Genomic DNA, 16,712 nt, shown 5'->3' on the forward strand with positions numbered 1-16,712 from the left:
GAAGCACTCACTGTCTGCACATTCCACATTATTGGTATGAATTGACTGACTGATTTGAGATTTGGTATACTGGAAATTCTATGAAGACAAAATGCTAACACCTACATGTATTGCTGTCTTAGTGTGGTTACTTGAGAGTATAAGAAATCATTCCATAGTTTTTAGATGATTATCCATAAGTCCTTATACCACTCACCAAATAAATCAACACTAGATCATAACTCAAAAACAGAAAAAATTTTTATGAACGTTTTTGTCTATGTATAATAGACATTCTCAGGTATCAACGATATCAAACAAATGGCCTGAGAATGTCTATTACACATAGATGAAAACGTTCGTAAAAATTTTTTCTTTTTTTTGAGTTATGAACTGGTGATGGTTTATTTGGTGAGTGGTATAGTTACAATTACCCAGTTTTTAAGATATACATAAGTCCTTAATTTACACATGACTTCTGTAGAAAGTGAGAAAAATCCATAGTGGTTGGCACCTCTGTAGATTATCTATGATTACTTTAATACTGAAGATATGAAATGAATAGTCAAATTTCTTTATCAGGCAATTAAGGATAAATAATTACTAAATAATTTGGCAGAAGGTAGGCAGTTAGGCTGTCTTATTAAATTTAATAATTATAAACAAATTAATTTAATTTATGCGAAGTCAAAAATTATATGCACTTTGATTATATTAAAACATTGTATTATCAGTGCTTTTCGTACAAGGTCACTGTCTCTCTAGTTACTGTTGTACAGTTTCAAATTAATGTTTGAGCCTGTACAACAGTATAACGGTACAACATGTTAGTTCAGTTATGACTTTGGTATGAGAAACAATGGCTGTCTCATTTGTGATTTGCAAAGAGCAGCATGCAGTGATTCATTTTTTGTGGTCTGAGGGTGTGTCTGGTGCTGATATTTATCAAAAGACTTTGTGCACAGTATGGAGAAAGTGTTTTGTTGCAAAGAAGTGTGTTTGAATGGATACAGAAATTCAAGGAAGATCACATAAGTGTCACCCATGAAGAAGGAGCTGGACGCCTGTCCACATCCATGACTGATGGCAACATTAAACATGCACATGAACTGATTCTGTCAGATAGACAAGTGACAGTGGATGATGTGGCTAATCATTTGTATATCAGCCATGTCTCTGTCTATAAAATAATCATGACAGACTTGGATTTTGAAAAATTTGTGCAAGGCAAGTACCAAAACATCTCACAGAAGAGCACAAACAGAAGTGTTTAGATATCTGCAAATGACATTTGGACCAATACTCTAAAAAAGGTAAAAGTTTCTTGCAAAGAATCATTACTGATAATGAGACATGGATTCATCACTATGAGCCTGAGAGTAAATGGCAGTATATAAAATGGAAACATCCTCAATCACTGACAAAGAAAAAGTTCAAAAGTCAACCATCAGCTGGAAAATTAATGCTTACGGTTTTCTGGGATTTTCAAAGGCCAGTATTGAAATAATATTAAGAAAAACGTTCAACAATCAACAGTGCTCATTACAGTGAGATGCTCACTGAAGAGCTGACATCTGCAATTCAGACAAAATGCAGATGACTGTTGTGTTGTTGCATGACAATGCACATCCACATGCCACTGCCCACACTATCAATACTCTTCAAAAACCTCATTGTGAAGTGTTGGATCATCTTCCCTGTAGTCCTGATCTCACTCAATCAGACTATCACCTGTTTGGTTCCCTAAAAGAAGCCCTACAAGGATGAAAATTTACATCTGATGAAGAAGTGAAGACAGCAGTGCATTTGTGGCTCACAGCTCAGCCAAAAAATTTAATGAGGGAATACAAAAGCTTGTTGACAGATGGACAAAGCATATTGACTTAATCATTTTGTAATTAATAAAGATGTTATTTAAATAAACTACTTTTACTTTACAAATTTATATGTTTAAGAAATATGCAGCTACTGACTTATGATAATGATATTCATTTCTCGGGTATTTTTATGCAACTGTTTAAATTATTGATGCGAGTTTCATTTATTGTCTTCAAATAATCATTTGATAGTTCTTAAAGTTTATTTTTACATATTTTCATTTAATCAACAATTTTTTTGTATTAACCAATTAATCATATAATGCTTGAATATTTTCAAAAAAATAATTATCAAAATATCAAAATTTCAATAAAAAATATTTACCTTTTCATGTTCTTTCTGATAAGTTGATTTAACTGTTAACTCAGGTTCATCTTTTTCATCTTCATTATCACTTTCATCTGATATTACAGATTCTATTTTACTTCCTTTTATATCATTCATTTCTTCATCATCCACATCTCTTGTATCATACATACTAGCAAACATTTTGAAATTAAATTGTTATACATTATATTTAATTAATTAAATGTAATTCTAATAATTGATCATGTCACAAGAAAAGCTAATCAAATTGGTAGAACTTCGTTAAAAAAATAATTTTATTCTAATATTAAACAATTTTATTTATTATAGTAGAAACTTGTTTTAACAGATTGCAGAACAATAGATTTCTCAGAATAATGGATTTTTTCACTAGGTCCCGCCAAATCAATGTAATTTTACCTCCTTTTAGTGGATCCATAACTCGGAATAATGGATTTTTTTTCTAGCCCCATCTATTATGAACTTTGCATTTTTTTTCCCCCCACAATTTAGTTAATATTTGGATGCTTCTGGGAATTTGTAGAGTTCAATGATGCACTTGTTACATCTGGGATATGTACAATTGAAGAATTGTTTGAAGAGAGTTGGCAGACAGATACGATTATGGAAGGTGAACATTCATAAATTGGTCCAAGTGTAGTGCAAAAATTTAGCAAAGCCATTGAGTTTTTCCAAGTCATGAAGGGTTCCTGGTGATCTTCCTGGTGAGTTTCAGCATAAATGAACAGGCTGTATTGTACAGTACATGAAATTGCTAATATCAAGTGGTGGTTGTATTCAATAAATAGAAAATCAGCATCACAACAGCAACAAACCAAGATAAACGAGTTTTTTAACAAATCGAAGTCAAGTGAAGTACTAATTAGCATGCATAGCCTAATTTGCTTCTTTTTGTGCTTACAATATATATGGTTTCTGTCAGCTTTGTTGTACATGTATGTATGGTATAATATACAATTTTGTAACATATATGTTTCTATAAAATAGAGATTTCAAGAGACTGAACAATTTCAAGTACAGATATTTCTTATATGTAGAGGGTTGAGAAATGGATAATTTCCTGGATGGACGAGAAATATGTTATTCACAATGTAATGAGTTCTCAAAACAATAGATGATTTTTGATGGTCTGAGCGATTCATTAAAATGAGATTCTACTGTATTATTAACTACTAATTATACTATATACAAAAAACTGGAAACATAGGACAAATTAACTTAATACTTTCTATATTCCAGTAAACCCAAGATTTAATCAAAACACATGTTTTTGGCCTTATTCAATAGGCCTTCTTCAGGTTACAATCCTTTGAACATATTCCACAAGATTGTAACCTAAAGAAGACCTAGCAAAGAAGGATGAAAACATTTGTGTTTTGATTAAATCTTGTTTTTGTTGAAATGTGGAAGGTATTGAATTAATTTATACTATTATTAATAATATTAAGAATTATATCTTTATTCTAGTATTAAATAAAATTATATTAAGATAATTAATTTAAAAAAAATTTTTAATACAGAAAATATGAGTTGTTTTATCTTATTAGAATATTATTATAGAAAAATATATCAATTTATCCAAAATTATTTTATTTAGCAAACATTTTAATGTTATTAATGGGTAGTGATAAGGATAATTATGTTTTCATACTTAAGGATTCATATAATAATATGATAAAATCATCTGATTTTATTTAACATGAAAAAACTTTAAAATTATAAACCCAACTATAGCTTTCACAATTAATATTCTAATATCCATCTGCATCAATGTATTAGATTAATGTTACAGTATCAATTTATCAGAATGTAACATATCTCTAGATGTAATTGTAGATTCTGAACACATTGATCCAAGAAAAAGCCATTTACTGACTCCTATAAATGTGTAAAGTGAAATTTTTTAGTTAATTGTAAACCATGGAGTCATACAATTTACTTAAAATAATGAAGACAGAGAGACAGACAGAGACAACAGTGGAAATTTATAGGTCTACAATTTTTTCAAATTGCAGCCCAATTACATACATTTAAGGCTTATCCATGCGTTAAATATAATTCTCTACTTATCAACTGTTAGATTTGAAATGAAAACATTACAAATTTGATTTTTAATAACATTTTACAATATCTCATTGACAAATGTCTATTAATGCATTGGATATCATAAAACTGACTTATCTTTGTTAACAATAAGTCTATTCAATTCTTATTTATTAAAATTAGATAGTTATTTACTTAAATTGTTACCTTTTTGTTACGTTATAATTTGACTGATATATTTCACTCTTATTACAGAATAAAATACATCAGTCAGTATTATATTCTTATGAAAAACATTCTTATTAAAGAATAAATTATATCATAACTATTTCATACGTATGTAAATTGGGTTCCCACAATTAACAAAAACTATAATGAAATCCTTAATTTCCTTTATTAACAACACTCCTAAAGTTCAAAATAAACAAAATCTAATTGCAATAGTATCAAAAAAGCACAAAGGTAAAACATCAAATTCTTGCAACTCAGGTTGCAAAGATAATCAAAGTTTTACCTGGTCCGAGATGTCCCAAGCTGTTGGATGTCACCTAGCTTCAGGTGATGTGCCAGTTCTATTCAATTCCCCATACAAATCAACAAATCAAAGAAGGGCTCTGTGAGTAAAAGTGTTCAACATGGACACAGATCAAACACTTCACATTAGGAAATTGCTTTATACCCTCCAGTTTTATGTACTACCAAAAGATCAATTGGTAAAATGGGAACTGTAGATTTTAAAAAAATCAAGGAGCAGAGACACATGTAACATCACCAAGATGCCTCACCTCACAAGACTGTTTCTAATTACCATAAACACACAAAATTTTACTGTTCTTTAATACTTCCTGTAACCAGAAATGTTCACCAACATTAAAATCATTTGTTTATTTTAACAGATGGTGTAGATGAGTATTCTTTATCTGGTCCCTTGCAACACATCTTGCTACCCATACAAGTTAACCACTGTTCGGCCAAAACCCAAGGAAAACTACAAAAGTGAAACCAAAAACTGCTTTCCATTGAGATATAAATCCCCTGACTCCATACATGATTAGCTAATCTAATTTTTTTTAAATTAATTCAAACTTCTTGAAGTTGTCTTTCATGTGATTAAAAAGTTATAATAAAATGGATTTATATCAATATTTCTATATAAATAAACAGTGATTTTTATTTCATAGCAAGAATTACTGTATTTACTTTTAAAATATTTTCTTTCTATATCAGAAAATGTTAATTATTATTGATTGATTGATTGATTTATTGATTTAAATTAATTCTTACAATGGAGGAACAAATTAGTTACATAATGTTATTAAATATACATAAAAAAGTAAATTATCACAAAAATTGTAAAGATTTAGAGAAGAAGGAGAAAATCTTAAATAAAGTAAATTTTGACATGTCGTCATTTTTCAAATGATTATACTTGAAATCTTCTCCTAGTACAAAACACTTTAGTTGATATATCACTTGACAAGATCCAAACAAATGTATTAAAAGGTTCTCTTCCTCTTTACTACCGCAATAACTACAAGACTTCTCTCTTGATATATTTATCCGATAACCCTTTAACATAATCCGAAATCTATTAAGTCTAAGTTGCATAATAAGGCTTTTCGTGGAAAAATTAGTTTCACAGTTTAAGTAGTTTTTTGTACACCAACCCTGGCGCATTTCGAACAAGTTCACTCGTTTAGCTGAAGTAGACGATATATCCTGATTCCACAGTTGGTCTGACTTAGTTTGAATTATATCATTTAAGTGAGTTCTCAACAATGAAGCTGATCGTGTTGAAAACAAAAAGGAGTAGCCCAAGCTATCAAAAATATTCTTAACTGAAGCAGGCCAACTTTTCTTATCAGGTTTAACTGTTGTTAGCAAAACATTATAAGTAATTTGGCGCAAGTCATATGAGGGTAACTCCATAACTTTTGACCAAAACAGAAGAATAGTCTTGACAAATTTCAATTCCAATGGAGGTCTTCCCAATTCAAGACGAACTGCAGAGCTTGAAGCTGAACGCTCTATTTTAAAAAGTCTCTTAAAATATTTCATCTGTACTTTTTCTAGTTTAGACAGAAACTCCAGTCCCCAGACCGGGAATAAATAAGTCATCTTAGAACCAATAAAGGCGTCAAAAAGTTTAAAGATACTATTTATAGAACTTAGCTTCATTCGTTTTTGTAGAGTAAGCATATAGCCTGTCTTATTCTGTATGTCTTTGGCTATTAAATCGAAATGATGATTATACGCACCTGACGAAGAAAAATGTATTCCTAGATACTTAAAATATGGCACAAAACTAATTTCAGTATTATTCACAAATATCTTATCAGATTTAAGTAGTCTGCCTCCGTTGCGAAAAACCATTCCCTTCGTTTTTTGTAAGTTAACTGTAAGATCATTTCTTTTAGCATAATTAACTAGCAGAGAAAGTTTTCGTTGCAAACCCGTTTTTGAATCTGCTAGCAGAACTACATCATCAGCGTACATTAAGCAATGCAGATCAACAGATTCCCCAAGAGCAAATTCCGAAGTTTCAAAGGTAGAAAACAGTTGTGGTAAATCGTTAATAAATAATATAAACAACAGGGGGCTTAAAGGTTCCCCCTGAGGCAACCCACTACCGGAAATGACACCTTTAGTATTTGCCAGATTGCCTCTCACATGATATCTTGTGTTACAAAATAAATTTTTTAGTAGCTTAATGAACGGAGTTGAAACTCCTAACAAATGTAACTTTTTCCATAAAATATTTAAATTGATTCTATCGAAAGCCTTTTCCAAATCCACAAATATCGAATAGATTTTACGTCTTTTTCTTGACAAAACATACTGTATTAAACCATTAAGTATAAAGACGTTGTACATAGTCCCTCTTCCTCTAACGAATGCTCCTTGAAACTGGGAAATAACATTAAATTCTATTATCCATTGATTCAACCGATCTGCCAAAATTCCGGTAAACAACTTTCTAAAGGTATTTAACAACGCTATTGGACGATAGTTTTGAGGATTTAGTTTGTCTCCTTTCTTGTAAATCATCTGCAACAACACATTTTTCCAATGCTCGGGAAATTTTGATGTTTCCTTAATCTTGTTAAAAAGTTTAAGTAATTCTAAACATATTTCATCAGGTAGGTGCATAATAAATTCATTTTTTATACCATCCATACCAGGGGCTGATTTTCTTTTTAGTTTACGAATTGAAATTTTTAACTCAGAGAGTGAAATTGGATCATCTAAAATAGGAGAGAAATTATCATGGTCAAAATCAAGAATTGAATCAGAACTTGGGTGGCAAAAGTTATATTCTAAAAAACGTTCCCAGTCGTGAAGAGGAATTTGATTATCGGATTTCTTTCTCCTGTTAAATCTATTAACAATAGACCAAAACTGTACAGAAGATCGCGCAGACTGCAATTGTCTACTAATATTTGACCAAAAGTTCTTCTTTTTAGTCTTACATAAAGAACGAAAGATTGCTCTAGAATCACAGTATTTTATTAGATCTTCATTACTACGGGACATTCGAAACCTCCTCAGCGTCTTGTTCTTCATTTTCTTCGCTGTTCTACAGTCTCTGTCAAACCAAACTGAAGACGGTAATTTTGTCATTCCCAGGTATGTTATCATTCTACATTGTTCAGCTGATGACTTGATCAAATCCAGAATAGCAGAATAACTATCCTCTATTCCACCACCTAAGACAATACCTACATATCTGGCCGAAACTGTTTCAGAATATAAACTGGCTTTGTCTTCTTTCCAGATTAATCCTTTTTTCTTGTCAATCAAGTTAGATTTTCCATCCTCGTCAGTGTCTATCAAGATTTCAGAAATGACCAAATGATGGTCGGACATATAATCTTCAGAGATAAAAAATTTATTCAATTTCTCTACCAGACTCTCGCTCAGGATCACTAAATCAATTACTGAAGCACCCAGTTTGGAAATGTAAGTAAAGTCTGCTGGTGATTCAGAAGGATATCGACCATTTATTATGTATAAATTATAAGTTTTCACTAGTTCAATAAGTAAGTTTCCTCTTTTATTACAAATTTTATCATTTGATAGTCGGATGTTTGAAATCGCATCCCCATGATAAATAGTGTCCATACTCAAGCCAATTCGTGCATTAAAATCACCCATCAGCAGAAGATCATAATCTGGAGTATAATCAGAAATCAAATCCTCCAATTTTGCAATTAAAGTTTCAAAGATAGGAATATGAAGATATACCAATATAACCATCATTTCTCGTAGCCCTTTATTTTTCTTCCGGTTAAATTTCACTCTAACAACCATTATATGTTGCCATGACAGCAGCAAATTTACTTCCCCCAAATCTTCATTTATACCTAGAAGCAACCCGCCGGAAGGTCTACCTCTTCCTAAACTTTTAGTAGCCATTACCTCAAAAACTTTTAATCTACAGTTAAGGCTTTTAAATCTCGAACACAGTGGGGCTGTAGACCAAGTCTCGGTTAATCCCAAAATATCAGTTTCAGAAATATGTTTAACAAAACCACTATTACTTAGATTAGTCAGGAGGGTACCCTGAGAATTCCATGTTGAAACTTTCAATCCAACTGTACACTTGCTCGGATCGGAGAATGAAGATTTTGAGAATTTGCCAATCGATTTTCCACTAAAAAATCAAGTTTCAATAATTCTCCTTTATCTAGGTCGTAAGTATATCTCTCATCGCCAACCTGCAAAACATCAGCCAACAGTCGAACTCTCCTGCCTTGCAGCTTATAATCGTGTAGAAAAGGCAGAAGCTTCTTCCGTCTCAGTCTTGAACGCCAACATAAATCATCAAATATTTGTATATTCTTCAATGCATCATGTGCCTTTATCTTTCTAACGTTACCGAAAATTAATTTCTTGTCTGTAAATGATTGCAATTCCACCAATACAGTATCTGATCGGTTAAATTTCACTATCTTAACTGTTGAAATTGACCTTGATTCACCTATCAGTTTAGAAAACAGGTTTTGCACTTTCCTATTCAAATCGGAATTGTCGTCTGTTAAACCCTTTATCAAAATATTTTTCTTTCTCATTTCATTCGACACCTTGTCTATAGAATGCAAAATCAAACTGTTTTTTCGCTGCATATCATCTTTAATTTTGAAAATTTCTTCTAATTTAACCTCCAACTGAGTTAATCCTTGGTCGTGTTCATTATGCGAATTAACCAACCAGTCAATCCTCGTAACAACTTCATTTAAAGTCGAAAAAAGCTTTTCAAACCGGTCGTCCAAATATGAAATAATCTCCCTAGGAATGGACTTACTTGAATCTGACTTTGAAGAGAAAAAATCCTCCAGTTTCGCTGACTTCAAGGAAGGTTCACTCGGAGAACGACGTCGCTTCACAGTAGATATCGGTGATTGGATCTGTGAATGTGGCGGAGTACGATCAACCGGACCAGGATTTAATTCAATACCACTTATTATTAACAGCAACTCAAACACCATTATCCAAAATTCAATATTTTCCATAATTTTAAAATTCCAAGTAAGCTCACAAAAAAGTTCACCACCACTCTTTGCAGCAAGCAGTGCCCCCCGTTAATTATTATTATTTTGTTTAAGTTAACCATACTAATGTTGGCATTTCTTATCTGTATTTTGTATTCTAAACAAATATAAATATATTTATTAACTTGTATATACATAAGTATTTTATTTGATTTTTAACATAAAAATTATAAAATATTTAATACTAATAATTTTTAAAATTTAACTAACTCATTATTATCCAATTCTTCTTCTTCAGATTCTTCTTCAGATTCTTCTTGATCAGAATCTGATGGCATATCATCATCATCATCTTGTTCTTCTGAATTATCATCCTGTTCCTGTGCTTCATCAGTATCGTACTCCTTTGCATTATCATGCTGTATTTGAAAATCTTCAGTTTTATCCTCTTCTTGAATATCTTCATTATTTGGCAGATCAAAGAAATCTTTATATGTAGCATTTCGAGCCGACTTAAAATTAAAATATGTTTTTTAGAAATTAAGGATACAAAATAAGTTATAATGTTAAAAATTATTATTAAAATAATTAAGAAAGTTTTGAGATAAAACTCATAAAAAAATTTATTATTTCAATGCATAATACTTTATAGGAAACCTATAATGTTAATGTTCTATCAAGGAAATAATACAAGAACATATACAAAAGTAATATATTACAAATTTTGAGCAACTTTTAATTTGAAAAAATTATACAAATATCATTTTATATAACTATTTAATCAATCAATTCTTTATTAACTTAAAAAATGTTTCCTTTATCAAGGGAGAATGTATAAATAAATTAAAATATAAATTTCTATTCTTTATATCTTATTCAAAGTAACTAATTTATGTACTGTACTTTGAATATAATACACTTTTTCAATTAGTTAAATTATTTACATAAACAGGAATTTAATGAAATTTGCATATTTGTAACTGAAAAGTATTAAGTTTTGCATTTTGTATAAATTAAACTTTTCAACTAAATGACTATATTTACAAGAATTTTATCGCACGTGAACATAAACCATTTTTAATTTTATTTTTTCACCTAATTTTATAAGTCAAAACTTTAAAAAATTTGAACATTAATTTTAATAAAAGAAAATTTTAAAAATAAATTATTCTATACAAATTATAATTGAAATATTAATATAATTTGGATAAAAAACAACAATTAGCAATCTTTGTTTGCAATAATGATTTTCATTCAGTTATAGTTATGAGATTATTATTCAATTATTTATGAGATTATTCAATTATTTAAAGATTCAATTATAATTTGTATTGAATATAATCAATAATAATTTTCCAATACAATGCTGTCATTAAAAGGAAAACTTCCTTTTAATGACAGCATTGTATAATTATATTAAATGCTATTTTATCTGCAGTTATTGCTGTATAAAAATAATGGTTACTGTTACCCTAGGTATACAAAATGGCGGTTTGTCTCCTATTCCAGCAATCAGAAGACAGGAAACAGTGGGGACGCACGTTCTAACCTATCCTAATAATTTGGTTGCTAATAATTATGGTAATTTATTAGAATAGATTAGGTTAGGTTAGAACATGCATCCCCACTGTTCCGTCTTCTGATTGCTGGAATCGGAGACGAGCCGCCATTTTGTATACCTAGGGTAACATTAACCAAAATAATTTTTAAATAAAATTTATTTATATTCACATTAAAAAAAAAATTGCATATAAAACATTGAGATTAAATAATATAAATTAAATTAAAGAATAAAGAATTATTATTATTAACATTATAAAAATAATTACTATTTCATCATCACTATCTGAAGGGATATCTTCAAAGTAATCAATAAAATCTTCATCTGATGAATCGTCATCACTCTGTTCTTTAGATTCTTTTAAATCTTCACTATTTAAAAATTCCTCAAGTTCTGATAATTTAAAGAACTTATCATCAACAATAGATGTTGATAATGATGGCACAAATCTAACTTTCTTAATTTCATTTTTCTTTGAACTTCTACTTTTCACCTTTTCTTTTCCAAGTTTATTTAATAATTTTTCTTTCTTTTCAGTGGTTTCATGTGGTATATTTCTTAATTTAATAGCAGTATGAGACTTAGACAATATTGAAATATTCTTTGATAAATGACTAAGAAAGGGCTTATTTTGTAATTCAATTTGTTGCCAGATCTGCTCTTCATCAAAATCTTTTATTACTAATCTTTGTAAAGCAGATTTAATAACATGTTTTGTTACAGGTTCTGAACACTTTCCAAGATCATATAAAGTTTTTGCAACTTTCCTGAAGTTTACAGAATGCTGTGCTTGAGAACTAAAAACAAAAATCAAAACTACTTTAGTATTTTTTTCAATATGTTTAAAATACTCTAAATATAATTAAGATAAAATTATAATTAACAATCCCTGATAAACAATTTGTTATCATTATAAAAATTATTATTTAGTAATGTTTATTTTGGGAGTTATGCAAGGATAACTTTTCATAATCAATACAAACTCCCAAACTCTTAGTTCTCCTTTCAAATTAAAAAAATCCTTCAGGAATAAATTAGTAGCAATCAAAATGAATGTAATAATCAAATACAAAATTGTATAATAACATTTCAAGAAATTTATTCGTGTTAAAAGCTATTATTACATATACTAAATATACAGTTTGCAATTTATTTTACCACTCTTATTAAATTTGTTATATACAGTAGACCCCCCTATAACACGGGTTCATATAAGATGGATTTGTATAACACGGCAGAAAAATTGTGATCATGTTCGTATAACATGGTAAAACGTCATCGCCGACTCGCATTGCGACAGGATTGGTCGAATCTGGACCAATAACAGATAATGTACAAACCGTTGAGTTTAAACAAGCAGCAGACCTACTAAAACACATTTATTATTCAACAGCCATAAATATTATATTTCTATTAATGATGTCTCCAAAGTTCAGCGAATTTTTCGCAGAAAGAATAATTTATCAGGAAACGCGTCCACCATTCAAGGAGCCGCTCCACAACAAAAACAAGCTTAAGCAATGGCATCTTCAAACGGTGCACACTTGGTAAGTAATCCTACAATTTTTTGAATTTATAGCATAGTTTATATGAATTATTCCCAAAAAATTATACGTGATTTGGAAATGTTGAGTCAAATTAGTCTAGAATTGATTAATTTTATGGAAGAAAACCTTTTAAACAGCCATAGCTGCTAAACTGCACACGTGCCAGGCTGTGATTGGCTCATGTATTTAAGTGATTCGTACAACACGGAATTCATATAACACGGAATGTATCTACCGTTTTATAGGGGGTCTACTGTATTTACAAATAATCTGTTGATTTCTTCCTTAATCTCAGTGACTCCTCTCTCTCTTTGAAAGTATACTCACAACAATCTTTAATATTAAATTTTCAGTTTTCAAAGATACCAAACGTAAACATTTAGTCAATCACATTTTTACTGTACAGAAGTTTGTTAATGCAGCACCTGATAATTTGGAATGCACTATCTAACTGTAATTTGGTAAACTATATACATTCCACATTGTGTTGTGCTAACCAAGCATTGCTTCATTAGAGCTAGCACATGTTTTTCATGTTCAGTAACATGTATAACTAATATATTTTCTTTCCCACAAGACAATGACCTAAGAATAGGTTTCTCATATTGAGTATGTGTAGCTTTTGTAAATCATATGAATACAATATATGTTCAGAAAATAATTATTATGTGCACATGAATCATTATGAATGTTAATTTTGTGCAAAAATGTGTTCATTAATGTTTTTGCAAGTTTTTCAAAATACAGTATATTCATGCACTGTATCATCTTCAGATTCATTAAATAGTGTGCTTAGACAGATCAGAAGCATACAGCAGCGTTTGCTAGTACAGAATATACAATAACATCTGCAACATTCAAATCATAGAAAATAATGGAAAAATCAAAAGAACTTACTATTATGAGAACTTATACAGGGATGAATACTCTAACAAATTCATGGAGCACATAATAAACATCAAGTATTAAATATTACCTAAACATTCAACATATATTTCCCATTCACTGAAGAACTTATAAAAGAAGAAACATGTTAGCATTAGAAATTCAGTATTACTTAATAGTTGTTCAGTATCCATAATTTCTAGAAATCCCATTAGAAATTCAGTATTACTTAATAGTTGTTCAGTATCCATAATTTCTAGAAATCCCATTAGAAATTCAGTATTACTTAATAGTTGTTCAGTATCCATAATTTCTAGATACATTAAAACGCACAAAGTTGATTGGGACATCTACCCCATCATGTAGAAATGTTGAAGTTGGAATGAATCTTGCATTGTATGCTGAAAAATAACATGATGCCTTTCAATTACACAATTAACAAACATCTATAAATATAACAAATACACAATTAACAACAACCAAGAATGATTTTGCCTCCTTTGGTCACTTTGGTCTTGGAAGAAGATTGACTAGAAACATCTGACTTCAAAAAATTATGAACCTGCTTTCCTTTATACAAGACAAGAACTTTTAGCAATTGGTACCTTTAAAAGAGTGTTCTTTAGAGACATCTATGAAATGCTACATGTAATCAATTGTATAGCAAGCATATTTTACATTTAACAGGAAATTCTACAGACAAAATATAGGTCTACCCATGGGCTTCCCCCTCACTGGTACAGTTGCCAAGATTGACAGAAAAGCTGAGAGAAAGCCTTACATCATCTTAAGGCACATATTAATCTTTACAAAAATAGATGACATCCTGATAATTTGGAAGGGGGAAAGTAAAGCAAAAGACCTCAACAACAACTTATCTGACAACTCATTGGAGATAAAAAACTTGTAAGGACCAGACAAACCAATATGAGGTCTATTTTCTTGATAAATATAAAATCACTGTATATTGGAAGACAACTTATGAATTTGCTACATCCTGTGGATCTCTGCTGACTGATGAAACATAAAAAAGTAATTTTCATAAAGTTAACAGATAGCTTTCCTTCCACGCTCTACTGGAATACTCTCAGATCAGAATTTAGGAAAATTCATCTTTTTGCATAGCTTACCTTCTAAACTTATCAAGTCATGGATTGAAACTAGGATAAGTATAAATACATACTCCACCAAGACTTTCTGACAAAATGGATCTCAGATTTTCCTTTCACATCTTAGAAAATCCACCCATAAAATTACTGTAAAGAATTGTAAAAATGAATAATGGAACATTGTTTGGAAATGAAATGCCTTCATTTTTAACACCCTACAGAATGATAAAGAAAAGACATTTGGACATAAGCAGAGTATATTGAATTCTGATCTACAAGAGAAAAAGATGGATCTTCCTCAGAGTATATTGGGGTAACAGCATGTAACATCATGGAATAAATTCCTGAACATCAAAGAGATACAGACATGAATATGGACACTACCACCCTGGAATAAATGCTGCTGGACAGAGACTTTAACACTATATGGAACACATTAGGTTGCTTGAGCATCTTTGATCTAGAGCCCACCACCTTACTGCCATCTGGATGCATGAGAAAAGCTTAGCAATTAATGTAATCAATCACAGTGACTCTCGCAGCTTAGCAATATCTTGGAAGTAGCTAACACTAACTAACCATCATAGAGTCCCATTAATGGGACTCCATAAGATAATAACACAGTGGCGTGCCGTCATTGGAAGCGGTGGAAGCGCCGCATCCACCTTCCAATGACCTTCCCTTGTATTTTCTAAAATATAAATTTTCATAATTTAACGTACTTTGAATTAATTAAAATTAATATTTTATTATAACTGCATTATGTATCTTATTAAAAATTTTATACTATATGTGAAAAAAACGATAAGATTGCTATTGTATATTCAAATGTCAGTGGCAGAATGGAGGCGCTTCCGAGACAGCTTTCATGACGAGAATAACTGAATGATGTAAAGCAGCCAGAGGGCATTGGCGCATGCGCTTTACAAAGCACCAATCTCAGCCGGTTTAGCTGGTGGAAACTACACACGTGTAACGCTTCCAACGATTCTATCCCTTAGCCACTGGGTAGAGAGCTATCTGACTAAGTGAATTGTTTAAGATTTAAAAAGTAAAGAGTATTCAATGTTATTTTTATGTATGTTTTTTTGCAAAGTTATATTTAATTACAGTATAATTAAAAGAAAATAATAATTATATTGACAGATTTTCAGACATAAAATCTTTAGAATTTTTATCACTTTTAGATGTTTTTCATATTAAAATTATTAACAATTTTTCCAAGCATGTTTTAATTCTTTAAATTAAGCAAATTTTATGGGAAATTTTTTGATTTATCTAAATTACATAGTGAATCGCAATATTTATATTCGTGCCCGGACTATATTGACAAGTAACTCTTAAACATAAAACATATTATAATTAATGTCGATCTGAACAAAGACGTACTAAAAGAATTATATGATTTAATATCATTAATTTTTACGGTACCATCTACCAGTGGGTCTGTTGAGCGCAGTTTTTTGACCACGGAGCAAATTCATACATTGGCCAGGAACACTTGGAGGAAAAATTGTGGTCGCTAGCGTCGCTTTCGATAGAAAAAAAGCTTTTAAATACGTTCATGGAGTCGATGACCAGCGACTTTTATGATAAAGTAATTAACGACTTTGCGGAAAAAATTGCCGAATAGAATTAGTTTATAAAAAATTAAAAAAACAAGTTTTTCTATCATTGTTTGTATCATATCAATTTGTATTATGTATGTATTATTTGTATTTTAGAACTAAAATACATAAATTGTTTATTTTTGTCATTTCCGGTATTTAAAACTTTTATGGAAATGTCATGTACCGGACGGGTCCGACCCGTCACGAAAGACGCGAAAAAACGGTTAATTTAGAGAAAAATTTATTAGTTTAAAAAAACATAGGTAAAAGTCGTTTGTAGT

The 16,712-nt window shown here is 30.4% G+C and overlaps 1 protein-coding gene across 1 annotated transcript in view; it reads right to left on the minus strand.

The window, feature by feature from the left end:
• LOC136976474 (U3 small nucleolar ribonucleoprotein protein MPP10-like) overlaps positions 1-16,712 on the minus strand; it is a 49,350-nt gene that overhangs the window by 30,596 nt on the left and 2,042 nt on the right. Inside the window, exons 2-4 of the mRNA XM_067271766.1 lie at positions 11,549-12,077; positions 9,990-10,231; positions 2,182-2,335 (exon numbers count right to left, since the gene is read on the minus strand). Coding sequence (XP_067127867.1) covers positions 2,182-2,335; positions 9,990-10,231; positions 11,549-12,077 — 925 coding nt within the window. The remainder of the gene's footprint in view (positions 1-2,181; positions 2,336-9,989; positions 10,232-11,548; positions 12,078-16,712) is intronic.

This window comes from Centruroides vittatus, unplaced genomic scaffold (genome assembly GCF_030686945.1).
Source record: "Centruroides vittatus isolate TY-2023 unplaced genomic scaffold, ASM3068694v2 contig_400, whole genome shotgun sequence".
NCBI classification, from domain to species: domain Eukaryota; kingdom Metazoa; phylum Arthropoda; class Arachnida; order Scorpiones; family Buthidae; genus Centruroides; species Centruroides vittatus.